Genomic DNA, 27202 nt, shown 5'->3' on the forward strand with positions numbered 1-27202 from the left:
GGTGACAGGGCCTGCACCACGGCCGGCGCTGCCCCAGCCCAAGGTGTCTGAAAGCCGCTGCTGTGAAGCTCTGCCCCCGCCTGCTGTGGGGAGGGGCGGAGCTGCGGCGACTTCGGGAAGCCTCTTGCTTCCGGGCACCTGGCTGGCACAGGACGCGGGACTGCGGGACTGCGGGGGGAATGGGGGCAGGGGGGTCAGATAACTGGCCGGTGGGGTTAAGCACACCAACGGGGGGTGGGGCAGGAGCCCACCCCTGCCCTCTGTACCTGCACACTGACACGGTGACACGACACGGTTGTCACCAGCTGTAGGTGGCAAACACACAGCACCTGACCTGTTCTGCCCTAAACTGGGTGACTTTTCCAAAAGGAGCCCGGCACAGCGATCTCCCCACAGGCGCGCTCGGCCGCGTGCCAGCTTCTGTCCTGTCGCCCAGGCGGTCCCTAGAGACGCTCCGAGTTACAAGGCAGTCCCCTGACACGCGTGAGACGTGCAGATTTTCGGGGTCCTGGGAAGGTCCCCGCCAAAGTGACTGTGCAGCGTCTGTGCATCTGAGCTGCAGGAGCCCGTCCACACCGTGAACAGAAGGGGAGAATCTGAAACCCCCAGGGGCCTACCCTGCAGCAAAGTACGAGGCAAAAAGTTCTGAAGCAGGAACACAGAAGGTGAGGTCGGACCCAGAATAAAGACATTTGGCATCATCTTTCTGGACATGAACACTAACCCCCGACTCGCTCTCAGAGATGCAGAAACAGGGGCCTCCCTGGGCCTTGCACAAAGGACGGGGATACACCATGTATCCCAAGCCAGCCTGGGGAGGACGCCCTCGAGACGTAAACACGGAGCTGGTTTTCCAGGAGCCTTGTGGGAGGGGAGCTGGGGTCCCGAATTACAAATTTCTGTGATCGCTTTGTTATTTTTAAAAAGCACGACCAGCACATTTTCACAATGAAGACCAGTGGATGCTGGACACTCATGAAAGAAGAAAAAAATATCAAGTTTCGGTCACAGCTCTAAGGCAGACATTACATTTTTCACAAGGACGGAAACGGAGACACCTAACGCTGGGCGTTAAGGAGGCGGGTTCGCGCGGCCCTCACAGCACCGTGGCTTGGACGACGATCTCCGGGTTCTCGATGTCCTTCTTGCTCTGGACCATCCTGAGCTCCAGCTGGGCCGGGCTGGGCTTCAGTCCTTCCCCAGCCCTGGCTGCAGAACAGGCAGAGCATTAGTGATGGGAACGGAGGCAGCGGAAGTTATCCCGAATCTGCCTCCTCCTTCCCTCGCCTTCGTGAGGGCCCCCAATGCTCTGGGTCACCACTGAGTTCCCATCTCAGCAGGGAGCTCCGCAACGCTGCCCCCTGCCCCAGCCCTAAAGGCCAACGCCAGGGAGACGGCGGGGGCCACAGCCCGGTTCACGATGCAGCGCCGCGCCCCTGCCAGCCCGTGAGGGGGTACCTTCTGCACACTTGATGGTCCGCTGCAGCACATGATGCATGGCCGACACGGTCTTCTCACAGGCCACCTGCGGGGAGGCGCGGACGCTGAGCCCCCCGCCCCCGGGCCGCCCGGATGGACGCCCACTGCCATCCTCAGCAAAGCCCTCCCTTTTCATCTGGCTCAGGACCCCTCCTGGGCCTGGGCCCGGCGGACTCCAGCTCTTAACACGTTCTCCCGTTTGCGCCCCACTGACCTTGAGATTGTTGGGGTGCTTGTGCGTCCACGCCAACAGCATGGCGGCAAAGAGGTCCCCGGTGCCCACGAAGACTGCGTCCACCTTGCGCATCTCCATGCGGATGCGCTGTGTCACGACGGAGCCGTCGGGGGTCCCTGGGGGGAAGCGTACGGCAGCTGGGACCCCAGACCCTCAGCCGGCAGAGGCCCCGCGGCCCGGGAACCGGCTTGCCCTCCCCTGCACAGCGTCAGGGGGCTCAGCCTGCAGGGATCGCCCATGCCCCCCAGTGGCTGCCCGTCCCAAGTGAGAAAGTGAGAGACTGGAGCCCCGGAGGGCCACAGGGTCAGGGCGGCCTGGGGGACACCACGCAGCCTGAAGACGAGGGGCCGGAACGTGCGATGATGTGTGATGGGAGCCACGGGGGTGGAGGTAGAGCTGGAGGGGCCGTGCTCACTCACTGAGGTTGGGGTGCGTGCATGGGCGTGAGTGTGTGTGGACGCACGTGCATCTGTGAGTGTATCTGGGTGTGTAAGTGTCCTTTTGCACAGACACAGAGGGGGTGGTGACAGGTACACCTGGGACGGCTCTCTGGGGCAGCGGGTGTGACCCCAGCCTTCTGTGTCATTTTACGCTGCGGCATCAGCATAATTAAACGACTGACACAGCAGAGCGTGAACGGTCCTCCCAGCGATGTCGGCATCAGCTCTGAGGTGGGGGGGATGGGGGGAGGCAGGCCTGGGGACACCTGGTTCCCCGGGAGCCGGGCTCCAGCTGGGCTGGTCCACGTGACCCCCGAGCCCGAAAGACGGGATGTCATCCGTGTGCTGCCAGCACGGTCACAGACACCTGCGTGGTGACCGTGGGGGGAGCAGTCAGCACCCCACGCTCACCGCACCCCGCTTCACGGAAACCTCTCCTGGTTCTGTTTTCAGTCTGATCTTTCTTGGAGGTGTCGGGAGTTGAGGAGACTGGCCACCTGCCGAGTCAGGCTTGATTTTCTTTCCATTGAACCCAAACCTCGGAAGCCTCGAAGGGACGCGCGGCAGGAAGACGGGAGGGAGCCCAGCGCCGGGCGGGGACTTACGTGTCCTCTGGCTCCCCAGCGCGATCAAGTAGTTGCTGCCCCTCGGGGACGGCAGGTCCGAGCTGGTGATGACCACCGTGTCGGGGCCCATCGAGTGCAGCACGTCCATCACCTGCCGGACACGGGGAGCGCATCAGCCGCCCCTTGGCCACCCGAGACGGGGCCCTGGCGGCCCTCGCCCCGTCTCCCACCGCCCCTCAGCTTCTTACAGAGTCTGCCTGGATGGGGCAGCGGCCGCTAAGGGGAGCCACACCCTGGGCCCCGCCCCTGCCCGGCAGTGACAGCTCTGCCAGGCCACAGCCGTCCCAGTTTCCTTCAGCCTCAAGTCCAGGGGTGCACGTCTATCGGTCCCACCCTGCACCCCGCCTGTGCCCGAACCCCGGAGGAAGGAGCCAACCAGCCAGGCCACCGTCTCCTCTCGCCTGGGCTCCGGGGCGGCAGGAGCCGTGCCTGGCAACCGCCAAGCGATGGGCGCTTCCACGCTGTCCATCCTGGGAAACTATGCCCTCCTTTATCCATTCGACAAACGTCTACTGCCCCCTCCCCGGCAGCACGCCGGGGCAAAATGGTCACTGGGGTGAACTGGGGCTCAGGAGGGGTGGGAGGTGGGGGGCCTCGTATCAGGCAGGAGGCGACGCCACCACTAACCCTCCCCTCATCGGCCCGGGGCCTGCAGGCTAGGGAGGTAACCGGCCAGAGGGTCACGGGGTATCGAGGAACAGACATCGCTTTGGGTGGCTTTTTTTTTTAAACAGCCATAGGTGGTCCCGTTTTCCTCGTGCTAATGCATCAGAGAAGTGCCTGTGAACACGCCCTGCGAGCACAGGCTGTCCCCGGCCACACACTCACACACGTGTGCACACACACACACCCAAAGACCCCACACATGCGCACACACTGCACGCAGGCGTATACCCCCAGCACACACACGCGCGTACGTGTACTCCCACACGCCACACGCACACACACAACGCGTGCACATGCCCCAAGCGCAAGCACACACACCCCCTCCACCACACGCACGCACACACATCCCACGCACGCCGCCCCACACACACACGAGGCGTGCCACCAACCCAGCACCCACCCTGCACTGGGTACCATGAGTTTCCTCTGGTTCCCAAGCTGGGCGGGTGTGTAGAGATGGGGTCACTGTGCCCGCGGCCCTGCTTCTTTCCTGCCCCAGGGTCACCTGGCTCTGAGACCCACCAACCGCTGTGCCAGCTCAGAGCAAGGCCCTCAGAGCAGGGAAGCGGGGGGTCCTCCCAGCCTGCTCTCCTGCCCCAGTGAGCCCTCCGCCTCTGGGGGAAACAGACACACAGCCCCACGGGCCCAGGTGTGACCACGACTGGCCGCCGCCAGCTCTGACCCAGGGACCTGGCTCCTCCAAGTGTGTGTTTCCTGGACCGTGAAGGGAGCTCGGCCTCTGAAGAGGCCCAGACGCGGAAGGTGTGAGGCCCTGGCAGCCCCTGGTGCTCTGGACATGCAGCGCAGGGGTGGTAGACCCCACCTAAGGCTAAATCCCAGCAGACCTATGGACCCTCAGCCAGTGCCGAGAGAAGGTTGAAAAGAGCTTTGAAGAAATCTCGCCCAGGGCTGCGGTGTCAGCTCCTGCCCGAGAGGCCCAGCCCGCCCTTCCCGTCCGGAATCCTGACTTGTGGACTCCAGAAACGCCCAGCCAGCCCCCAAAGATACGGGTCCATTCCGTGCAAGAAATCCTCCCACTCACACACACACACACACACGCACACACCCCACACGCACTCTCACACGTGCACGCAGACACACCCCGCATACGCACACAGAGCCTGGGGTGATGCCCACAAGCCCGGGAGCACCAAGGACTGCCAGCCGCCTCCAGAGGGTGGGGCAGGAGAGGATTCTTCCTACAGGCTTCTGACAGAGCACGGGCCAGCCGGCCATTCTGGACTTCTGGCCTCTGAAACTATGAGAGCAAACCTCTGCTGCTCTGAGCCACCCCGTCTGCGGCACTTTGCGATGGCCCCGGACGCTCATTCAGAGACAGCTGTGGCGAGCCGCGGGTGAACCCAGACCCAGCAGGCACTAAGCTGCAGGTGACCAACCAAGGGGCCGAAACGGAATTTACGAAGGCTCCCCGGGCCTCGGGTGGCTGGCTGATGGGAAGCCAAATGCTGGCCACACAGGTGCCCATCTCCTATGCTGGAGGGCGTGTGGCTGTCCCCTCCCACCATGAGCAGGGCTGCCTGTCCCACGCCAGGTACGGGAAGGCCTCCTTACCTCTAAGGCTTCTTCCTGGCTGTGGATCTTTCTCCCGCTCAGCAACCTGGAAGGCAGACAAGCACAGCTGAGCCATCGCCTGTAAGAGCCCCAGGGCTACATACGGTGCACTGGTGACCCCTCCTGCCCCACAGGGAACTGGCTGGCATCTGTCCGCCATCGCGGACCAGGCGGCCACCGTGTCTGGGGACCAGTCAAGAGTCAGTTTGAAAGGGGACTCACAGGACTTCCCTGGTGGCACAGTGGGTAAGACTCCGCACTCCCAATGTAGGGGGCCCGGGTTCGATCCCTGGTCAGGGAACCAGATCCCACATGGGTGCCGCAACTAAGCCTGCGCATGGCACAACTAAGGAGCCCGCGGGCCGCAACTAAGACCCAGCGTAACCAAATAAATAATAAAATAAATAAAAATAAATTTAAGAAATAAAAAGGGACTCACACATCATGGGAGTGGGGTGAAGTTCCAGATCGTGGTAAACGTTTACACATAACAACAGGGAAGGACGGCCGTGCACGGGCACAGCACACGGTGCCACCGAGGGCAGCCAGCGTCCTCGCAAACAGCTGCAAATCTCAGTGCACTACGTTCTTGACCACCAACCATCAGGGACCTCCGGCTGAGCCGTCACCCCCGGCATCGACAGGCCCAGGTTAGGGACCTCTGGGTGAGCCGCCACCCCCAGCATTGACAGGCCCAGGTTAGGGAACCCCGGGCCCCCAAGAGTCCAGGGGCCCCATCCCTACTTTATAGGGCGGCCCTGGGGCCGGAGGGATTATCACTGCTGGCTTAACAGAGCCGAATGCGATGGGGACAGACCCACCACAGCGCTCATGCCCCGAGGCCCCAGGAGCCGCGCCTCAACTCCCTGGGTGCCCAGCTCTCCTGTCCATCGGGGGGGGGGGCGGGGCGGGCATCCAAGAAAGGCCCCTGGAAACATGGCGCTGGGCAGCGGGGCAGGCACAGTCCTTGTAACCTCGTGCAGACATTTGGGATGTGGGTTTCAGAGCTCTGGGGCAGTGGCCCGCGTCAGCTGGCGTGGGCTCCCCGTCCCATCGCCCGTGTCAGGCACGTGCACCCCCGGCTTTGCCACAGCGCCTCTGCCCCCTTCTGTCCCCAGAGGCTCTTGCTGCTTGGGGACCGGCGTGACCACAGGGAGTCGGGGGGAAATGAGTGCCCACGGCTGCTGACAACCAGTGCCCGCCCTGGCACTCAGGTGGGCTGGCAGCTCCCTGCCCCGCAGACTGGGGCTCTCCAGCAGGGTCCCTGTCACTCTCCCCACGGGCATGGGGGGTGGGTCTGACTGCTCCAGCCGATTCAAATGACTTGACTTACTCAGCCTCAAACTGGTTGGGGGTGATGATGTCTGCAACCGGCACGACCTTCTCTCTGTAAACCGGAAGGAGGTCCTCGGGGACGTACTGCGGGAAAAAAGACAGGAACAGGCTGACGCATGAGGGGTGAGGGAGGGAGGCCAGGGCGGCTCGTGCTGTGGGGACCCCAAGGCTCCAAGGGGTCCCGAGGCAGGGCTGGGGCAGCCCTTCCACCCTGACGATCCGGGTCAGGTCCCCACTAGTGGCTTTCCACCGTATCCGTGTGATGACACCGCCCGCTCAACCCACATCGGCGTCGGGAACCCAGGCCCACAGTCTGTTGGTGTGTGGCTGGTGGGCTGAGAGTGACTTTTATGTTTTTAAATGGTTGGGGGGAAAGTCAAAAGAAAAACAGTATTTTGTGACACGTGGAAATTAGAGGAAATTCAAAGCTCAGTGTCCACACCTGAAATTCGATTAGAAAACGGCCACGTTCGTTCTTTGCAAATCATCTGCGGCTGCTTGAGCTGCAACAGGGATGCACGGCCCTGAAATACCTCCTCTGGGGCCCTGCGCGGAAACCTCTTCTGCCAGCCCCGGCCCCTCCTTCCCGACAAGGGACAAGGACGTGTCTCTGGCCCGAGAGCAGTGTCTCGCCCAGGCAGACACTTTCAGAGTGCTGCTGTCAACAGCCCCACGGCCCGCACCCCAACGCGGGGAAGCACTAACCATGGAGCCTTCTCCGTTCCACTTGTCTCCCATCACGGGGTCGCACACTGTGGGACAAAGGGCATCTTATCAGCAAAAGCGGCGGCGCTGAGAGGAGCGCCCCACGTCTGACTTGTTAAGTTTCACACGCGCAACTAAAATGGGAAAAGCATGGCCTCCCGTCCTCATTTACCTCCTTACCTGGCATTTTGCATTTTGCTGTCCGGGCCCCACCTGGGGAGTCCCTCACCCCACCCTGACACCAATCACAGCCCTGTGTCACCGGCTTCTCTCACCCGCCCCAGACAGACGCCAGGTTCACCGTGAGGACGCCTGTGAGGCTCTCGTCCCCAGAGGCCCAGCTGCTACAGAGCCCACGTGCTGGGAGGAGCAGAACGTGAAGATGGGGCGCCCAGAAGGGAGGAGGCTGAGCTGCCCATTCCCGGGGCTCCCGGCACCTACCGTACACGAGCCTGGAGTTCTGCTGCTTCAGCTCCTGCACGATGTCCACCACCGTGGCCAGGAAGGACTTGTCTCGCGTGTAACCTTTGGGAGGGACAGAGAACTCTCGTCACCCAACCACGGAAACAGTGCCATCAAGCCCATCTGCCCAGAGAATGGCAGGCAGTGCCCAGACCCTGCGGCCGGGGCCAAGACAAGTGCTCCCCACAACTGCAGACACCAGGGGACACCGGGCATTTCCCAGAAGAAACGTTAACTTTTACATGAAAGGGAGAAGCCGTGGGTGTACGAGGAATGTTCTCCTTCCTCTTTTCCATTTTCCAGAATCAGCATGTTCACTTCTAACCACGTATATAAATAAACGCAACCATGTGGGTTTGTAAATGAAACCAACACACCAGGTGGCAGCGTGTTACTTATCTGGGTGTTTTTGTCCCAGACCCCTTCCCAACACCCCACCTGTCCCCCGCCATGGGCATGGAAACCCCAGTATGGAGACGTGGCACAGCCAGGACCCTCAAGGTCATGCTACCTGGATGTGGCAGTCACTAGGGCCCCACTGAGTTCCTGATGGCAGGACCATCCCTCCTCGAGGGAGGCAGGGACCAGGGAGCAGCCCAGGTCAGGGGTGCTCTGGGCCTCCCCAGCCCACCCCAGGTGGGAGCCAGGCCCCGGTTCCGGCACCCCCTCCCCTGGGCCTCACCCGTGAGCACGTAGTCATACTTGTTCACGTCGTTCAGCTTCAGCCCGTCGTACAGCTCGTGGAGCTCATCCGAGTTCAGCACTTGGCCCTTCCAGTGCGAGTAGCCTGGTGGGGGGAGAGCAGAACACGCAGGCCCTGACGCGTGGGGCACGCGGGTGACACGGCCCTCGGCAGGTCCCCCCCCGAAAGCACATCTGGCTCCGACACGTTCTGGGGTTGTTATTACTGAGTCCGGGGTCCACCCTCCCACCCGTGCAGCGAGGGCCCAGCTCTGCAGGCCGCCTGAGGACACCTGTGCAGCCTGCATTGCACCGACAGACGGGACACAGGGCTGCGAAACTTCTCCCTGTCCTCGGCGGGGCACCTGGGAGCGTCCCCATCGTGTCACGGTCCCTGGCTTTGCCAGCCTCTCCTGTGCACGTCCCCCATCCAGGCTGAGTTGCTTGAAGACTGTTACCTGCGCACCCTGGCAGGTAGGGGCTCCTCGCATCCCCACCTCCATCCAAGATGAGTTGCAACTGATCCAAGTCTCGGGCCAAATCCTGACCAAGAGCCAAATGTGAACTAGAAAGAGGATGCGGCCCGGGTTCCTGACCCGACAGGCACCCGGGTGAAGCGCCCACGGCGCAGGCAGGGGGCCCTCTCGAGGTCACTCGGGGCGGGCGCACCCCGCCAGGGACACCCCGCAGTCCGCCCACGGCAAGTCCATCCTGGCAGCCCTTACGCCAAGAGGGACCACTCAAACGGATGGGTTCCTAAGCACATAAGTAAAAGCCTCCGGAGGGCTGATTTCTATGACAGCAAAGTCGAGTACAGACCACGGGAAGCAGATCCCGGCCACAGCCCCAGACCCTCCCTGCCGTCTCGGGTGTTGTCCTGCAGGTCCCGCACCGGCTGGGCTGTGGGCCTGGAGAAGGGGCCGCGGCACCCTCTGTGCACGTGGGGCGAGGGCTCTCCTGCCGCAGAGGGGCCAACACCCGACAACACCTGTCAGCAGTTCTCCAGGACGGCGCGGCCTCTGGTGGACGCCCATTAACCAGTCGGGAGGGCCAGAGGCAAGGAGGGTCCACCGAGGCGAGGTGACCCACCTCTCGCAGGCCTGTCCCCCAAGGCTCAGGTGTCTGCTAAGAGCCGGCAGCCTCTGGCTGTGTCCCGCAGGTGTTGCTGCCACAAAATCCCACCGGCCCAGGTGGGAGGAACAACGGCCCTTCCTGCCCCTTGGTTTTCCGAACATCATTCCAGACATGGTGGTTTTTTCTTTTTCTTTTTTTTTTTTTTGGCTGCGCTACGTGGCTTGCGGGATCTCAGTTCCCTGACCAGGGATTGAAACGGGGCCCTCAGCGGTGAAAGCGCCGAGTCCTAACCACTGGACCGCCAGGGAATTCCCAACACCGTGCGGTTTGACTCCATTGCACATGTACTGCTCTCTTGTCCTAGGGCTGCTGTGACCAAGAACCACAGGGGCTCCCACAGTTCTGGAGGCCGGAGGCCGGGATCACGGTGTCGCAGGGCTGGTTGCTCTGAGAGCTCCACGGCTGGCTTCTCCTGCATCCTCACGTGGTTGTCCCTCTGGGCATGTGTCTGTGTCCTAATCTCCTCCATGGGCACCGATCAGATTGGAGTAGGGGCACACCAATGACCTCATGTACCTTTTAACTGCCTCTTTAAAGACCCTATCACATCGGAGGTTCTGGGAGTTAGGACTCTGACACGTGAATTGAGGGGACACAGTGCAGCCCGTGATGTGCAGTCAGCCCCCGCCAGGTCTCAAGCATCGGTCAACCCCCGCCCGGCGGGCCAGCTTCCTAACATGATGAGAAGGTTCGGGCCCACTCCTTTTACTGCCCACCCCCCCAACCCAGCCTCTCCTCTCCAAACTCAGGAGACCCTTCTGAAACACAGGGGCACTCTGGTCCTCTGTCCAACCCACCCAATTTACAGTTTACAGATGAAAAAACAAACTCCGCAGAGGCCGAGCAGGTGACGCCGAGGGACCCAGCTCCTCCCTGCACGTCTGCTGCAGGCACCTGGTCCTGCTCCCCCAGGGGGTCACCACCAGGCCTGGCAGCAGGTCACACCCCAAACCCTACGTCCCTGGAAGGCTGGCCCTGCCCCACCCACCAACCTCCAGCCCCGTCCAGTTTCTTCCAGCCGCCCGTCCAAGGGCTCGGATCTTGGGTAACAGGAAACTCTTGCTAAAGGAGCAGCCACAGAACACTGGCTGCTGCTTCAGAGCCCAGCGCTGCCCTGGAGCTGGGGGCGGGTGTGGGGGGGGGGATCATCATCTAATGTCTAAGCCAACTTGGCTCTTTTACTTTAAAAAAAAAAAAAAAAAAAAAGAGGGTAGTTAAAACAGCCAGTAAAACCCATAAGCTCTGAGGAGGTTCACTGGATTGACAACTTTTGGGGACGTGTCCAAATGTCACTGTGCCCAGCACTCTGAAAGCAAAAGCAGGAAAGGATTCTTAGTGGGAACTGTAGCCTTTTCATCTGAATTCAGTGTAGTTCCTCCTCAACTGATGACTTGTAACACCCCCTCCCTTCCAAGAACCCCACCCGGAAGAATCGGGCTGAGGGGAAGCAAGCACCCTTCCGCGTATCTGGTCGGCACTCTGCCAGCAGTTTCTGGGACCTTCTGTGCTCTGAGATTCCGTCAGGGTTCAGAGTAATTTCAAAGAAGGGATGTGGGGATGTTTCCAAGAACTGAGAGGCTTTGTCCCCCTGCCAGCATTAGCTCAGGGATCCCAGGTCAGGGCAGCTCTGAGGCCATGGGGGTGGGGAGCCCAGGGCCCTCGCCTGACACCTTGGGGGCTTTCCAAGGGCTGTGACCCTCACGAACCCGAGGCAGCAATCACACAGCTTTCTGTGCACAGAAATCCTTGGGGTCCCCGTGCACGAAGAGACACACACACGAGCTCCCCGAGGCTCTGGCTTTTAAGAGAAAGTTGGGATCTGCTCTCCTCCCAGTCCAGTGTCACCCAGGTGGAGGGGTCCAGAGCAGGTACGAGGATCACCACCCTTGGTTCACGGAGGAAAGCAGGGGGCCGAGAGGTCATGTCACCCGCCAGGTCATCCAACTCCAAAGCAGCCACGCTGATTTAAACACGCAGCCGGCAAACCCAGGCCCCCCGACCCCCGTCTGCATGTGCTGCGCAGCCTCGGCCAGGACCACACCCCCGGCTCCATTTCCCGTCTGTAAGGTGAGGAGTGGCCCCCGATTTCTAAGGGACCACTTCCTACGCCCACACTCAGCTCTGTGAGGACCGCTGAGGCCGACGCCTTACCTGTGTGGTTTGAAAACTGGACAGAGTTCACTGCGTCGACCTCAAACCCCAAAACCTGCAAGACGGACAGAGAAGGAGCGGGTGTAAGAGAGCTGGTGGGCTTCTAGGGACCCACGGCAGGTGGCTGACACAGCCTGGGGCAGGCTGGAGAGTCCCCGATGCGGAGGACAGGAGGGGGGGGTCTCCCCAGGTCAGCCTCAGCACCCGCACTTCCAGTGATGTGCGTGGAGGTGACGGGAAACATGTTGGGGAGCAGGCACCCCTGAAGGGCCGGGGCTCAGAGGCCACTGCCCGCCCGTTGGAACTCAGCACATCACTTCTGGAAATGCCACCAAATGAAAGTGCTCAGAGAGACCAGCAAGGCATCCATCTGTTGGGACACAAAGAGGGCAGTGAGGCCGTCTATGTTCCGGCCCCCAGCCCAATGCGGGGGCAAGGCCAAGGGCCCCCAGTCCCTCCCTGGGAGCCTGGCTTGTAGCCCCTGCATCGTCACGTGCCAGCTGGGGAGAAAGAAGGCACCCAGCCCTGAGCCAAAGGTCCTAAACGATCGCAGCCACAGACCCGCTCCCGGACAAGGGAGGAACCCCACCCCAGAGGGCCAGCCTCATGCGGTCCCGGCTCAGGTCACCTGGGCCACCAGCCTCTCCAGAGGCACCGGGGGCAGAGCGGTTAAGCGGGGGGAGGGGTGGCGCTCTGGTGCCGAGAGAGCCCGAACACAAGGTCTAGAAAGTTCATTTCCAGCAGTCAGAGCAGGTGACTGGAGAAAAGGTAAAGCCAGCACGGAGCTAAAGTCAAGTTTATGAAGTAGAAGCCCCCCTTCTTAATGAAGGGGACAAAAGGTTGTGTCTAAAACGGCCGGACGTCTCCACAAGTCGAGGCCGACAGCTGTGCACTCGTGACACGGAAAGTCCCACAGTGGCTTTTCCTTGTGCTTATCTCTACTTTCCTATTTTTCTGCATTGAATAGGTCTTGGTTCCTTCGGGTGAACTGAGGTACAGGACACCGCAGATCCCTCGGGGGCACAAAGTCACATTCCCTTTGGGGCCCGCTTGCCCCTCGGCCCTCAGAGGTGGTGGGCATCAGGGCCCAGGACCCCCGCCAGGCCCCACCAGCCTCTTCCAGGATGGCCCCGCCGCCATCGCCGTGGGCAGACCCGGGATGAGGGCCCCGCTGTGTGGTCCCCTCCCCGCCTCTCAGAGCGCCTACTGCATCGCTCCACATGGCCGGCCACCCCAGCTGCCCAAGGAACGTGGCCAGCACGGCACCAAGACCCCTGTGCAGGGCCCTGTGCTCAGGGTACAGCCGGGAGGCACCACCCACCCGGGCGAGGCCAGACACCCAGGAGTCCACCCAGCGTGAGCGGCACCCAGGGCCCGGCCGCGTCCTGCGGCACCAGGCGGCCACCCCCGAGGGGCAGAGCACAGGTGACCAACTCAGGCCTTCTTTCGTGTCCCCCCACCCCGGTGAGGCAAGGGGCTCGTGCGCGGGCTCTGACCACGGCCGCCTTCCCACTCAGTCCAAACAAGCTCAGGGCCAGCCTGACCCTGGAGCCGCCACCCCGGCCGACACCGCCTCAGGACGGGGATTCATGTCGGATTCGCTGCCTGCCGGGAGCCGAGCCTCCCGTGGGCGCCACCGCTGGGGGAGGGTCTTCCCACCCACGGGTTCTGGGGAGGGGCTGAGCTGAAGCCCACGTCGTCCACCAGGATCAGGCGCGCCTGGAAAGCGCGGGCGGCGGCCCTGGCACCTCTGCCTCCCGTGCGTCTGCTCCCGCCCCTGCCCCCACCCCAGGCCACCAGCGCGGCCCCTCGGAACCTCCCACGCGACCCACCACTTCCCACCGCCCTCCCTGAGGGGAGGGCACCCCCGCCGGCCCCCTCCCCACCTCGCACACGGCTCCCCAGGGGCTGGCGCTGAGCCACCCTGGCACCTGCCCGGACGGGTCCCTCCTCCTCTCCTGGACTCGCCCCTCCCACCTCTACGCCGCTCCTGCCCTCCCCCCCCCCAGGGAGGCTGTGACTCTGTCCTTTGGGACGCGCGGCACAGAGCAGGGCCCGATGGGTATTCGCTCATTGGACACACACATCGGTCTCACGCGCGCCCCGCTCCACACCCCGGCCCTGGTGCCCAGTCCCCTCCGTCCTCTCCCCACCCCCAGCCGGGTCTCAGCTGGGAAGTTCACTTCCACACGGGCCACCAGAGACCCCACCAAAGGAGCCACACAAGCCCGGGAAGCTGGCAGCCACCGGGGGAAGCAGGAGACGGTGCCCTGCGGGGTGGGAAGTGGGGCCGGCCCCTGAGCTCAACCGCTGAGCTCACTGATGCAGGAGGAGATGCCGCCCACCGGGGACTCCCAGTGAGATGGGAGTCTCACTGGCCGGGACTCCCAGCGAGACATGGCCCCTGACCTTCGGGCCCTCTCCCTCCTGGAAACCACAAAAATGAGAACAAGGGACCCTTTTATAACTGATTCTCAAGGACAGAGAAAAGGAGGAGACGCAGCAGGTGAGCAATTCCACCAACTCTGGAAACAGACACTGCACAGCCCAGGTAACTGAGAATCTCAGCACCTGCGGAGGGGATGCAGGTGAGAGCGGGGCCCCCACCTGCAGAACCTCTCGGAGAGAAAGAGTGTGGGAGACGGAGGTCGGGGAGAGAGCATGGAAACCCAGGGCCGTGGCTGCCCCAGGGGCCCCATCGTCGGCCACCTTGCCCTGGCCGTCCACGCCTGCCCGTGCACCAGTGACTTCCCAAACCCTCCCTCCCTCCTTCACCTGAACAACACCAACCAACCTTCAGGTCTCACCTCAATATCGCAAACAGGCAAAGCTCCCTGGCCACCAGGAGAGCGTCTCTCCGGGCGGTGAGGGTAGTGACTCGGGGGGCCCTGGGCGCAGACGAGGACCACACCCCAGCTCTCCACGGGGGCAGTGGTTACCCAGGCGCGCTCCCTTTGTGAACACGTGGAGCTACACGCTTATGACGTGTATTTCAAAGTCTTTCTAAAAATTTCAAGCCAGTACTATGAGGATGTAAAGTAATAAAGCAAAAATCAACAGTCTTCTTAAACTAGAAACTTAAAATTGCCACTTTGCAACTTTACTTGCCAGATTTCATGGCCTCCTAGACAGAGCTTGCAGTATTCCAGGTCCCTAAATTCTAATCAACTTCAAAGAAACAAGATTTGAAGCAACGATGACACACATCCTGAAAATCCTGTCAAAATATCCTGCTCCACTGCTTCTGGATGCAGAGATAATTAATCCTTTAGAGCCGGCACATTCGAAGCCACTATTCTCTGCTTTTAAATGATAGCGCTAAGCCCCTGGGCTGGCATCTGCATTTCACCTACCAGCAGCTTATGAATTGGCATCACAGGCTAGTGTGAGGGCAGGGCCGGGGGATGCAGCAGGAAGACAGGGCACAGGGCCAGGCTCCAACATGGGAGCCCCTGGACCCCAGAAAAAGGAGATGCCTGTTGTTAAAACCTAGTCTTCAGCTCAACACCCGCCCCCACCTTTTGCGCTCAGCTCTGGGATCTGGGGCTGCGACCCCGGACATCACATCCCTGCTCAGCCAGGGGCTCCCGACTGAGCACTGAGGGGGAGAGACTGGGAGACGGGGAGGGTCCTGCCCCTGCTGGTCACTCTACCCCAGCACCGCTCTTCATCTGCAGAAGGGGGGCCCCCAGAAGCAGCTGTGGTCTTTCCGTTGTTCCCAGCACCCGCACTACACAGCCCTACACATCCCCCCGCCCCCTCAGCTTTAAGTCCCAGCCGTAGACAGATAGGGTGGGGGGGGGGTCCCAGGAGGAAGAGGACCAGGCATGGCTTTCTTGACACAAGAGAAGCCACTTCTGGTCTAAGCCATGTTGTGACCTAAGCCTGGTCACAGTGCTTGCCCCTGAACAGGTCTCAGCAATTAATGATCTTAAGGGAACAAAAGAATGCAGGAACAAACCGTTATTAAGCAAGAGAAGTGACAATAGCAAAGGAAATCAATCAGCTGTCAAGACGCCCAGTTCTGTCTCCCCTAGCTCACCCCTGGCTCACCCTTGCACAACCCCATCAAGTGTGGGTGGAACCTCCAGGAGAGTCCAGTCTACTCACACGCACCCTTTAGGAGCAGAGTTCTCTTCTCCCGAGACAAAAGAAATAAAAGCAAAAATAAACAAATGGGACCTAATCAAACTTAAATGCTTTTGCACAGCAACGGAAACCATCAACAAACCAAAAACACAACCTACAGGATGGGAAAAACATTTGCAAACGATGCGACCAACAAGGGCTTAACTTCCAAAATACACCAACAGCTCACACAGCTGAATAGCAAAAAAAAAAAAAGCCAAACAGAAAATGAGGAGACCTAAATAGCCATTTCTCCAAAGAAAACATACAAACGGCCAACAAGCACATGAAAATATGCTCAACATTGCAAATTATTAGAGAAATGCAAATCAAAAGTACAATGAGGTACTACCTCACATGGGTCAGAATGGCCATCATTAGGGCTTCCCTGGTGGCGCAGTGGTTGGGAATCCACCTGCCAATGCAAGGGACACGGGTTCGAGCCCTGGCCCGGGAAGATCCCACATGCCGTGGAGCGACTAAGCCCGTGCGCCACAGCTGCTGAGCCTGAGCTCTAGAGCCCGCAAGCCACAACTACTGAGCCCACGTGCCACAACTACTGAAGCCTGCGTTCCTGGAGCCCGTGCTCTGCAACAAGAGAGGCCACGACAATGAGAAGCCCGCACACCGCGACAAAGAGTAGCCTCCACTCACCGCAACTAGAGAAAGCCTGCGCACAGCAATGAAGACCCAACACAGCCAAAAAAAAAAGAAAAAAAAAAAAGAACGGCCATAATTAAAAAGTCTACAAATAATAAATGCTGGAGAGGGTGTGGAGAAAAGGGAACCCTCCTACACTGTTGGTGGGAATGTATATTGGTGCAGTAACTATGGAGAACAGTATGAAGGGTCCTTAAAGAACGAAAAATAGAGTTGCCATATGATCCAGCAATTCCAGTCCTGGGTATAAAGCCAGAAAAGACGAAAACTCTAATCCGAAAAGATACATGCACCCCAATGTTTACAGCAGCACTATCTACAATAGCCAAGATACGGAAGTGTGAAATAAAATTCATATTTTATGGCAAGACAAGAAAAATTTAAACATAAAAAAAATGTCCTCTGCCCTCTGGCCTCCTCTCTCCCTGCACTTTGCATCGTATATCTGCATCTACAAACCTCCCCGTCGGCAGAAATACCTGCTCACCCATAAAGAGCGACATTCTCCCGGCATCTACAATTCCTTAAAAGATAACATTCCTTCTTGATCTTTAAGGGGTCACATGGATCATGTAAACTGTCAATAATATGACATTTGATGCCCAGCTGTCTCCAAAAACTTATGTAACTGTGCCTTGACTTCTAACAGGCCTAACAGGTCTCAGAGCTTTCTGAGATGCTCTTCCTGGGTTATAATCCTCAAATTTGGTTTGAATAAGATTTTCCATTTCTTTCTTAGATTGACGGATTAATTTTTCGTCAACAGAAGCAACCTAAGTGTCCATCAAGAGACGACTGGTTCAAGAAGATGTGGTGAGATGTGACAGGGTGAGAGAGTGTCATGGACATATATACGCTACCAAATGTACAATAGATAGCTAGTGGGAAGCAGCCGCATAGCACAGGGAGATCAGCTCGGTGCTTTGTGACCACCTAGAGGGGTGGGATGGGGAGGGTGGGAGGGAGGGAGATGCAAGAGGGAAGACATATGGGAACATATGTATATGTATAACTGATTCACTTTGTTATAAAGCAGAAACTAACACACCATTGTAAAGCAATTATACTTCAATAAAGATGTTTAAAAAAAAAAAAAGATGTGGTGTGTGTATATATATTCATTCATTCATTCATTCTTCTACTTAACTCAGATTTATTAGGAGCCTACCCAGTGCTGGGCACTTTTCTAGGTCTTGTGAAATAGAGTTGAACAAAGTAAGTTTTTTGTTCTCTTAGAGCTTATTTATGCACACACACACACTGGAATATTACTCAGACATAAAAAAGAATGAAACACTGCCATTTGAAGCAATGGGGATGGCTCTAGAGATTATCATACTAAGTGAAGTCAGACAGAGAAAGACAAGTATTAGATAATATCACATATATATGGATACTAAAAAATAATACAAAACCAGAAATAGACTCACGGACACAGGAAACAAATGTATGGTTAGAGAAGGGGAAAGGAAGGCGGGGAAGGGATAAATTAGGAATATGGGAACACGTCACTACATATAAAACAGATAAACCACAAGGATTTACTGTATAACACAGGTAACTATACCCAATATCTTGTAATAGACTATAATGGAAAATAATCTGAAAGAACATATATGTATAACCGAGTCACTGTGCTGTACACCTGAAACTAACACAATATCGTAAATCAACTATGCTTCAATTAAAAAAAAGCAAAGCAGAGTTCTCTGGCTGGGGCGGAAGAGGAAGTCGGCGTGCTCTGAACGAGAAGACACCGTGCACTGCTGGCCCTGAACTCGGAGGCCCCTTGAGGAGCGATGCAACTGTGCAGCCATAACGCTCACGCTGATGTCAATTATATTGACATCAGCAGGTCTGGTAACTATCCCAGCTCACACCCCTCCATCAGTTACTGCATTTCACGGCAAGGCTCACTCGCTGCTGTGGCCGCATCCTAGGCTCTGGAACCAACAAGCCTGCCTTCCCACTCAGCTTGGCAGCTGGTGGTCAGCCGGTGGCATTACTCACACCGGGGACACTGGCCCTGCCCCACCCCTGCCATTTTCACCATTTACCAGCAATAAGACTCATTTTAAGAAAAAAGAGGAAGAACTGACTTGTTCAGCGCGGGGAGGGGAGGGGAGGGGAAGTGAGGCCTCACGAGATAAGGAGAAACACCCCTTCTGGCCTCTCCCCTCCCCCCTCCCCCCCCCCTCCGGTGTATCCCCCTCCTCCACCGTCCCCAGCCCGGCGCCAGCCAGGGGCAGATGCTCCTGGAATTCTCTGTGGAGATGGCCCAAGAGGGCCTGTTTCAAGTCCTCACTCCCATCCCGGGAGCCTCTGTGCCGCCATATTCCCCTGGCGCTGGGGCCCCAGATGCACCTCGGTGACCCCCAACCTTCGAGGGCTGCCGTGGGATGAAGCCCAGACCCCAGGCTGCACGTCCCACCGCCTGTGAATTCCACGCCGCTTTCTGAAGCCCCAAAAGCTCTGTCGCCTCTGGCCTCTGTGAGCTCCCCTCCTCAGTGTAGAAAAAGGTCTCTTGGCCCCAAGCCCCTGCTGGAAACCTTGCCTCCTCTGCCTCTGCTGGAGCCCCTGGACTTGAGGGGATTTTAGGAGTTTGAGCTCCCCGCCAACCGGGACCCGTGGGCCTCGGGATGCCGGCGGGGGGCCAAAGCCGGGCCTCAGGCTCCGAGAGCAGAAAGAACTAGAGCCTCAGCCGAGAAGCACCACACCCAGCCGGCCTGCTGCCCACTGGGTTCGTGCAAGTCCGCACGCGACCACGCGAGCACAGCTAACGCCGGGGACGCAGTCTCAGACCCGGGAGGCCCACCGAGATGCACAGGCAAAATCGAGGCAATTGGGCGAGGTCCCGGCGTCAGGCGCTGCTCTCAACCCCACGCTCCAGCTTCCCACCCCCCTGCCGGGGCAGGGGAGACCCCAACGACCGATGCGCAGGAGCACCCGGGGACAGGGGGGAGAGCACGGCGAGATGCTCCGGAGGCGTCCGGCCACAAACAGCAGGGACGCCAAAGGCGCCATCCACACAGGCCCCTGCCTCCCGCCCCACGCAGACCCCTGTCCACCTCTGCGGGCAGAGCATCCCTCCCCGAGGGCAGCTACACGTGCTGGGGGGCGGGGAGCCATGCTCGGATCCCGCGGCCTCGGGGGGATATGTGCTCCCGGCTGCCCGCCTAGCTGCTGCATCATCAACCCGCTGCTGACAGCCAGGCGGACACCGTGAGACCGGGTCCTTAACTCAGCAGAGCACGCAGACGGCAGAGGCGGGGGCGCTCAGACCCCCCTGGTTCCTCCAGGGCCAGTGCTCGGCAGCGAGAGCGGCCACTTCGCCATCTTCAGAAACCCTCACTGTGGCTTGTTTTGCAAGACCTTTAGTCACTCTCCTAGGAAATCAGCTTTAGGAAAGAGGGGACACAAGAAAGCCCCATGCCTGTGATCGGCCTGATTAGCCTCAGGGCTGGGTGCCTGGCGTCCCTCACGCCACCCATCCCTGGTCTGCCCTACCTCTCAGCTCAACCCCCAACCTCTAGTCTCCAACGGGAGCTCCTCCTGGAAACAGCCCTGTGTCCCCCAAAGCAGCCTTAAGTCCCAAGGCCACCTGCACCCCATGGGCACTCTCACCTCAGCATCACAGCCCCAGACCCCATCACCCCAGCCCCAGCCCTGCTCCCAGCACAGTGCACCCGCCCCGGCTCCCAGGCCCCGCACACTAGCCCGTCACGTTCAGCTGGGCTGCACTGCAAAGCCCTAAATAAAAGAAGGGCTTTCGCCCCAAGTTCCCAGCGGCAATGGGATCAGACGGGGGACAGGAGAGCAGCTCTGGGTCAGCAGGGAGGGAGGAGTTGCCCCTCCTCGGCTGACCGTGCGATACCAGCCCAAGGCCCGTGGCCGCACACCTCCTTCCCTGCTTCTTGAGAAACTCCATTTATTCTACTCCTCGGCGTCACTCTTCTGGATCACTCTGTGATCTTATTTCAGAAGCTCCGAGTGGCTGAGCACCAGGGGACATCCAAGCCCACGAGCCACACAGCCAACGGTCCCTGCTGCGTGCAGCCCCGGAAGCCACCTGCTCGCAGACGCTTCCGCCCCTTCCAGAGAGGTCCCTGTGAGGGGCGGTCACTGCAGCACAAGACAGGGTGCCACGAAGAGTACAGCAATGCCGCACAACACAACTGCACGGGTGTCCACACACGTACACAGCCACCCCTGAGCATGCACACGTATATGCTCACGCACATGCATACACCCACACACCACAGACAATTAAGTTCTTGCTTTTCTGCATGACAGGCAAAGAAGAATAACAGAAATCTCAGTCCCAAACTAAGAGAGTTAGAAAATCAAGATATTACGCAATTCTGGACCTTCTTGGGAAAATAAAAGGTCGGAGAAATAATGAAGCAACACCCAAGTTCCAGGACTGGGACACACTGTGGATGAGATGGGGACTTCCAGAGGCCAGAGGGGAGCAAGCAGATCCATGTGGCCTGCAGAGCACAGAACGTCCCAGAGGGCGGTCACAGGGTTCCAGCCCCAGTGCATCCCCCCCAGGAAGTGCTAGGTGGCCTGAGCGGAGCCAGAGGGAGGTGTGCTTTTGGGTGTCGGCTCCCTTGCACTGTTTGCCAATGCATGTGTCACCGTGAAAGATGCGAAGGCAAAACCTATTTCTTTTAAAGGGCAGGTGACATTCTTCCAGTATCTTCCAAATGCAGTTCTGCTGCAAAGGTCATTTTTATCCCAGGAATTCTAAGGAAAAAATGTAAAGATTTTCCAAAGGACCAGGTATTTTAACCACGAATCAATACACCCTCTGAAGAAGACCACCCTGTGGCTCAGAGGGTTCTTAAATGTGAGAGGCTGGAAATAAGCTCCTTATGGTCTGAAGCGCCTCCCTGGGACCCAGTCATGAGCCTCTAGGAGACGCTGGGGTGAGTCGTCCACACGTGCACATGTGCTTCTAACACCCCAGGACCGTCTACCTCTGCTCAGCTCCTGTGGCCATGTCACTAGGCAAGGGAGGGGCCTGTATCCAGGTTTCCAGGCCAGGGGCCTCTCAGCACACCCACTGCCACCAGCCTGCCTCTTCCTGCGGGGTGTCTGAGCCAGTCCGCGGGCAATCAGGCCTGGCTTTGGGGTCCCTGTACAAAGAAACAGAGTCTCCACCCAGCCCTCTTAGATGTCTCAGTTCTGCTTCTATACCAAGGGGCCAGGAAACTCAGAGAATGAAGTGGATTTCTGCAGGCCCCAAACTGAGATGTCCCCCTAAACCATCTTCCGGGGCCGCCTGTGGTCTTGCCTTCCCATCTTGGCGACGTGGTGTTTAAATGGGTTCTGAGCTAAGGTCCCAAGTCAGATTCTCAAGGTCACAGAATTCTATAATTTAATGTCCCTGCCCCCAGCACGGCCCTTCAAGGAGGCACCGTGAGCCTCTGGTGACCCCTACCACAGAGGTCACATGTGCCTAAAGCAGCAGTGCCAAACTCCAGACACAGCCTCAGAAGGAAGGGCGCACCACAGAGCCAGCCCGAAGGCAGCTACCTAGCCGGCTGGACACCTTCAGACGGGCTTGTCCGCCCAGCAGAGCGGCTGCTGGCTGGAGAAGCACCTGGCGGCCGGAGAAGCACCTGGCTGGAGAAGCACCTGGAGGCAGACACAAGAGCCGCAGCTGAACAGGCAGCCTGATGCCCGCCGGTGCCATCCTTCCCAAAAAGGACAGCTTTGGGATGTTTTGTCAACTTCTGGGCCTTTAATTAAACCTCCAATTTGTGCCACTTTTAAAGTTCTCCGAACAGGCTCCTTCTAACCTACAGTGGATTGAACTGTGGCCCTTAAAATACATGTTGGCTGGGGACTCACGCACATACCAAATTGGAAATATGGTCCTTGAAGACATAATCAAGTTAAACATCTCGAGATAAGATCATCCTGGATTATCTGGGTGGACCCAGATACACCCAATGACAGAGGTCCTTATAAGAGACACACAGGAGGGGGACATGTGACAGGAGGCAGGGATTGGAGTGATGCTGCCACAAGCTAAGGAGTGCCCGGAGCCCCCAGAAGCTGGAGGAGGCAGGAAGGACCCGCCCCTCCAGCCTCTGGAGGGGATGCAGTCCCGCCAACGTCTTGATTTCAGACTTCTGGCCCCTAGAGCTGCGGGAGAATAAATCTGTGGTTTTAAGCCCCCAGTCTGTGGCACTTTGTTGTGGCCGCCCCGGGAAACGCATACATAAGCCAAAGCTTCGTGTACCTGCTGGATTCTCACCAAAATGGGAAGCAACAGGGCAGAAGAGAGTCTGTGCGGCTGCAAAAACAAGGGAGGAGCTGCTAGATCAATGGGCCTGGTAGACTGTACACAAACGCGCGCGCGCGGGGGATCCAGAGACCCACACTCCCAGCAGGGAAGCACGCGAGGTTTTCTACTTCCAGGAGGAAACAAGCCCCCCAGCGTTTGGGGTGGGAGGAGGCCTCACTGGGTCCATCACTCCTTCCCTTTTCTTTCCCCAGAATCAAGGCCTGAGCAGCGGGAGGTCCCTGGCCCTGCGCAGGGAGGGCGCCCCAGATGCATCACATGGCCTGACGCCCTTGACTCAGCAGCGCCCTCTCCAGGGACGGGGGCGCGAAGACCACGAGCCCGCCCTCGCTTTCCTTGCTCACTGCAAACGCGGGATCATCTTGCCCACGGCTCTACCTGCTGTGTCGCTGGTCACAGCGCCATGCTCCTCTCGGCCCCTAAGGTGGACTCTGGACTCGAGGCCAGAAACAAATCCACAACCAGGGTCAAGGTTCTGGTCCTTTCTCTTCTGTATAACGTTCCCCTCTGCCCAGGGAAGGCAGCTGCTCGCAGGCTGCCCACCAGTGCGCTGTGGGGACCTGGCAAAAAGCGGTTTGGGAACCAGAGTCCTGAAGCCCAGGCTCGCAGGCATCCAGCCGGGACAACTCTGGGCCACGTCCACCTGGGAGCGGGGAGTGGGGGTCCCCCGGATCAGCCCGCACTGCGCCCCACCACGGCAGAGCTGCCCCCGGGCAGTGTCCCGGGAGCCTGGCACCATCTGATTGCCAAGGGGACCGTTCTCGCTGTGCAGACGAGGCTTAGAAAGTCTCAGGAGGCACTGACGGTCCCCGAGTCGGACCTCCAACACCAGGGGCACCGGGTAGCCCCCCAGGCGGCCTCTCCACCCCCAAGTGCATCTTCCCATCTCCCCAAGTCTGTGGGACCCAGCCAGACCCCACCTTCTCTTGCCATTTCCAAGTTCTCGTCCCATACTCAGCTCTGCGGATAACCACGCCTTTGGAGTCTCCAGCTGAATTCAGAATATATTCCCCACTCAGCACAGCTCTGGGAGTTAAGGGATGGCTGGCTGGAACCGTGCAGGGAGAGGCCACTTCCAGGCTCCACCCACCCCCCAGCCCATCCTGGGCTAAGGCTGGTGGGTGCAAGCCGGGTCTGCGGGCCAGCGCCACCCATCTCCCTGCCTCTCCCTGATCCAGCAGTGCTCACACGTGGGGAGGGGAGCAAAATGCCTGCATGGGACCCCATGGAGCATCCTGCAGTGCTTACAAGAGCTCCGCAGCCTGGGCCCAAGCAAGAGGAAGACCCATGAGAAATCTGGACTCCAGACAAGGAAGCACTCAGTGGTTAGCGAGCTAAGGAATCTCTGGAAATTGTTCTTGTCATGGGCTGAACTGTGTGCCCCAAGCTGGACCTCAAACAGGGACCGTGTTAGTGCGCAAGCCGCAAAATAAAGTTCACTGTCTCACAAATCTAGAGGCTGGAAGTCCACCATCAAGGTGGGCATGGTTCGGTGGAACATGTTTTGAGGGCCACCCTCTCTGACTTTCTCCCTCTCCTCAGCTCTTTCCATCCTCCAAGACTACGTCTTATTTCTGTAATTAGGAGGAGGAGGTAATGAGGGCAAAGGACATGGGTAAGGAACCCTAACCCACATCCAGTCCTGATGGGGGTCTTGGCCTCCCCGAGATGCGCCAGGCACGCTTGCTGCCACCAGCCCTACCACCTTCCTGTCTGGTCTTTCTGCACAGTGAGGGGTACGAAAAGCACCCTTGGGTACTGGGGCCACCTCATTCAGCAGCCAGCACCTCCCAGGCATCTCCCAGAGACGTTCGCCCTCCCCATGTTCCCTGGCCCAAAAATGACGTGAGGCAGGCGTCGTGTCCATTCTACAGATGAGGCAACTGAGCACCAGAGGGCTCAAGGCGGAAGGTAGCTTCTTCAAGGTCACGGGCTAAAGAACTGCCCCTCTTCCTGGGCCTCCTAAGCCTCCAGGGGAGTGTGAACAAAGAAAAACAAAGAGCCTGGCTCACTTCCGGTTCAACTGATACAAGCCTAAGTCTAACCCACTTCAGTCGCTCACCTGAAGAATTCAGGATAAAAAAAAAAAACCTGGGAGGCACTCTGTGCTTTAGGTAAACAGGCCCTATGATAGTTAGATGCATATCTCAGAAAGAATTTCAATGACGCCAAATTCCTGCAACTTCGTATACTTATTAGAAAAGCACTAAAATCATTAACTTAAGATATCTGTTCTTCCTGATTAGCAGTAACCTTCTACCAAGATGTATGCTTGACTGCATGTATTTCCCAGCCAAAAAACATCACATATAAACTGGTTTCTCCCCAACCTCTTCAGAGCGGCGCCCTGAGAGGCTGTCTCCCGGGCTACAGTCCTCAGTAAGTCCGCGGGGGGGGGGGGGGGGGGGGGGGGGACTTAAACTCACAAGCCTCATGTTGTGTGTTTTTCTTTAAGTAGACAGAAGGAAGTGCAAGGATGGATTAAATCAGAGGCAGAGGTGTCACCCCCACCCCAGGGATGACAGGAGGGAGATGACAGCCCCCTACCTATGTCTCTCAAGCCCACAGGTAAAGATGCTGGATGCTGGGCACTGGGGAGACCCCAGGTAAGAACCGAGGTTCAGTCCTTAAGAGGCACTTCCCCAAGTGGGTGGGGTCCGGAGAAGCACCCCGTCAAGTAACTGGAAAAGGACATTTTGGTGTGGAAGTTGAGGCTAAGTGCCAGGAAATTCAGAAACAAGGTGACCAGAGGAACAGTTTGCCCCGGGGAAAGAGAAAGAAGGGAGTGGCCGCAGGCGGGTGGGGAGGAGGGAGAAGCAGAGGCTCAGGGAAGCCAGCAGAGGCCCGCGCACCTCTGCACACCTCTGCGCACCTCTGCACACCTCTGGGAAGGGCGGCTCCTCATGCTCCCTCCCAGTGGGGGGCGGCGGCCACCGGTATCTGCCGGGGAACTGCCTGTTTCCACCTTCCCGTCTGCCCCTGCTTCAGGGACCCTGCGCTTCCCCCCAGCATCGTCCCACCGCACTGGCCCTGCCCAAGCAATCAGTGACCAAGAAGAGCTGGGGCCTCCGGACAGGTGCAAGCGCGCACCCTGACTGCCCCTGCGGTCTGCAGCCCCACTGGTCAGAACAGGAGGGCCAAGGACCTCACATGATCTCCACAGGTGCTCACAGATCAGTGGCGGCCAGGCGGGTCCCTTGGACTTGAACCCCTGTACCTTTCCACCTTCAGTCTTCATTCCACTGCTTCCTCCTCGGGCGATGGGCATGCTAGCCTCAGATCGGCCCTCAATCTCTACTGAGGTGGTTCCAACCCTCCCCAGGGTCCCTCCAGCCTGCCGGCACCCCACATGCCATTGTGAGTGGGGGGCCCTTCACGTCCTTGAGGGCCCAGAACAGGGACCTAGCACACACAGCAGGGGCCCGACACCGGCTCCTTACTCAGGGATGGGGCCCAGGGACAATGGACCAAAGGTGACTGGTCCAAGAGAGCCACCACCTTGCCCGGACGCCCAGCCTCCTCCTGAGCCCACAGGGCAAGGAAGTGCCAGGGACCCCAACGCTGACACCCCAGCATGACACCCCACTGCACCCGGGCCTCCCCCTGCCCCTCCAAGGGCCGCCCAACCGTAACCTCGGGGCTGCGACAGGAAGCAGCAGGTGCCGGCTGACGAGCCAGAGAGACGGCGAGCCCCTGACCCAGGACAGGCGGGGGAGGCGGGAGGAAGCCCGTGGCACCCCAGTAGGGAAAGGCTGACACGTGTAACTAGCGGCTTCTAAAGCCAGACCCTGCACGGGCCCGAACTGCCCGCTGGGCTTTTCTTCTCCAGAGCCAACTCCGGCAGGTAGGCCTTCTCCGCCCCATCCCCTGCCCGGCGACCACCTCCACGGAACGGTCACTCGCAGGATGGAGCCCACCCTTGCCGCCCGGGGCCTCACTGCGGGGTTCCTCCTCCTCCTGCCTCCCAGCATCCTGACCCACAGGGGGCGGGGACGGAATGGGGAGCCCACCAGGTGAGCAGTGCCTACACCTGCCTACCCAGCGCCCTCCTTCGCAGGGTCTCCGGCCGCGACGCCGCATTTTCTCGTCCCCAGGGTCGGGCCGGTGGGTGCGCACCGCTCGCGCCGGGGGCTTCATTCTAACCAAGGGCCCGCATCCCCGCCCCATCCCACCCGCAAGGTCCAAGTGCTGCCCCGAGCCCCGCCCCGGCAAAGCGCCTGCCTCCCCCGCCCGCGTCGGGCACCCCGCGCTCCAGACCCTTGGGGCTGCCCGGCCAAGGTCACGCGGCCCGGCTGCGGCCACCCCTTCGCGGGCCCGCACGGCCGGGCGCGGGGACACCGCCGGGTTACGTAAGCGTACCTGCAGCGGGAACGTGGCCGCCCGGTTGCCCACGTAGCCGCGGACGACGTGGCTCTGAATGGAGAGCACCCGGCACTCCTCCTCCATGCCGGGCCTGCCGCGGCGGCGCGGGGCCGGGCGGGGTCAGCGTCTCCGCCGCGCGCTGGGGCTGCGCTCCGCTCGGCTCCGGCCACGCTCTGGCTCTGCTCCGCTACCGCCCCGCTCGGCGCAGGCGCTCCGCTCGGGCGACAGGCCGCCTCCCTCTGACCTCAGC

The 27202-nt window shown here is 59.4% G+C and overlaps 1 protein-coding gene across 1 annotated transcript; it reads right to left on the minus strand.

The window, feature by feature from the left end:
* Positions 1-976: 976 nt before the first annotated feature.
* Positions 977-27202, minus strand: PDXK (pyridoxal kinase). Its single transcript, XM_061193851.1, has 11 exons — positions 26950-27202; positions 11487-11541; positions 8203-8307; positions 7500-7583; positions 7059-7105; positions 6352-6437; positions 5019-5064; positions 2760-2871; positions 1694-1830; positions 1459-1525; positions 977-1209 (listed from the first exon to the last, which is right to left on the minus strand). Exons 1-11 carry the CDS (start codon positions 27034-27036, stop codon positions 1097-1099), a joined length of 939 nt encoding a protein of 312 aa, XP_061049834.1. The 5' UTR covers positions 27037-27202; the 3' UTR covers positions 977-1096.

The sequence above is a fragment of the Eubalaena glacialis genome, chromosome 6 (genome assembly GCF_028564815.1).
Source record: "Eubalaena glacialis isolate mEubGla1 chromosome 6, mEubGla1.1.hap2.+ XY, whole genome shotgun sequence".
In the NCBI taxonomy this organism is placed as follows: Eukaryota; Metazoa; Chordata; class Mammalia; order Artiodactyla; family Balaenidae; genus Eubalaena; species Eubalaena glacialis.

What these genes read in the sequence shown, in the direction of transcription:
- PDXK (XM_061193851.1), bottom strand. Translation starts at nt 27,036, where the DNA reads ATGGAGGAGGAGTGCCGGGTGCTCTCCATTCAGAGCCACGTCGTCCGC. An exon ending in CCAGTTTTCAAACCACACAG is followed by an intron (nt 8,308 to 11,486) that starts GTAAGGCGTCGG and finishes TCCCCCCACCAG; the next exon opens with GCTACTCGCACTGGAAGGGC. An exon ending in GCCAGGAAGAAGCCTTAGAG is followed by an intron (nt 2,872 to 5,018) that starts GTAAGGAGGCCT and finishes CGTGTCCGGCAG; the next exon opens with GTGATGGACGTGCTGCACTC.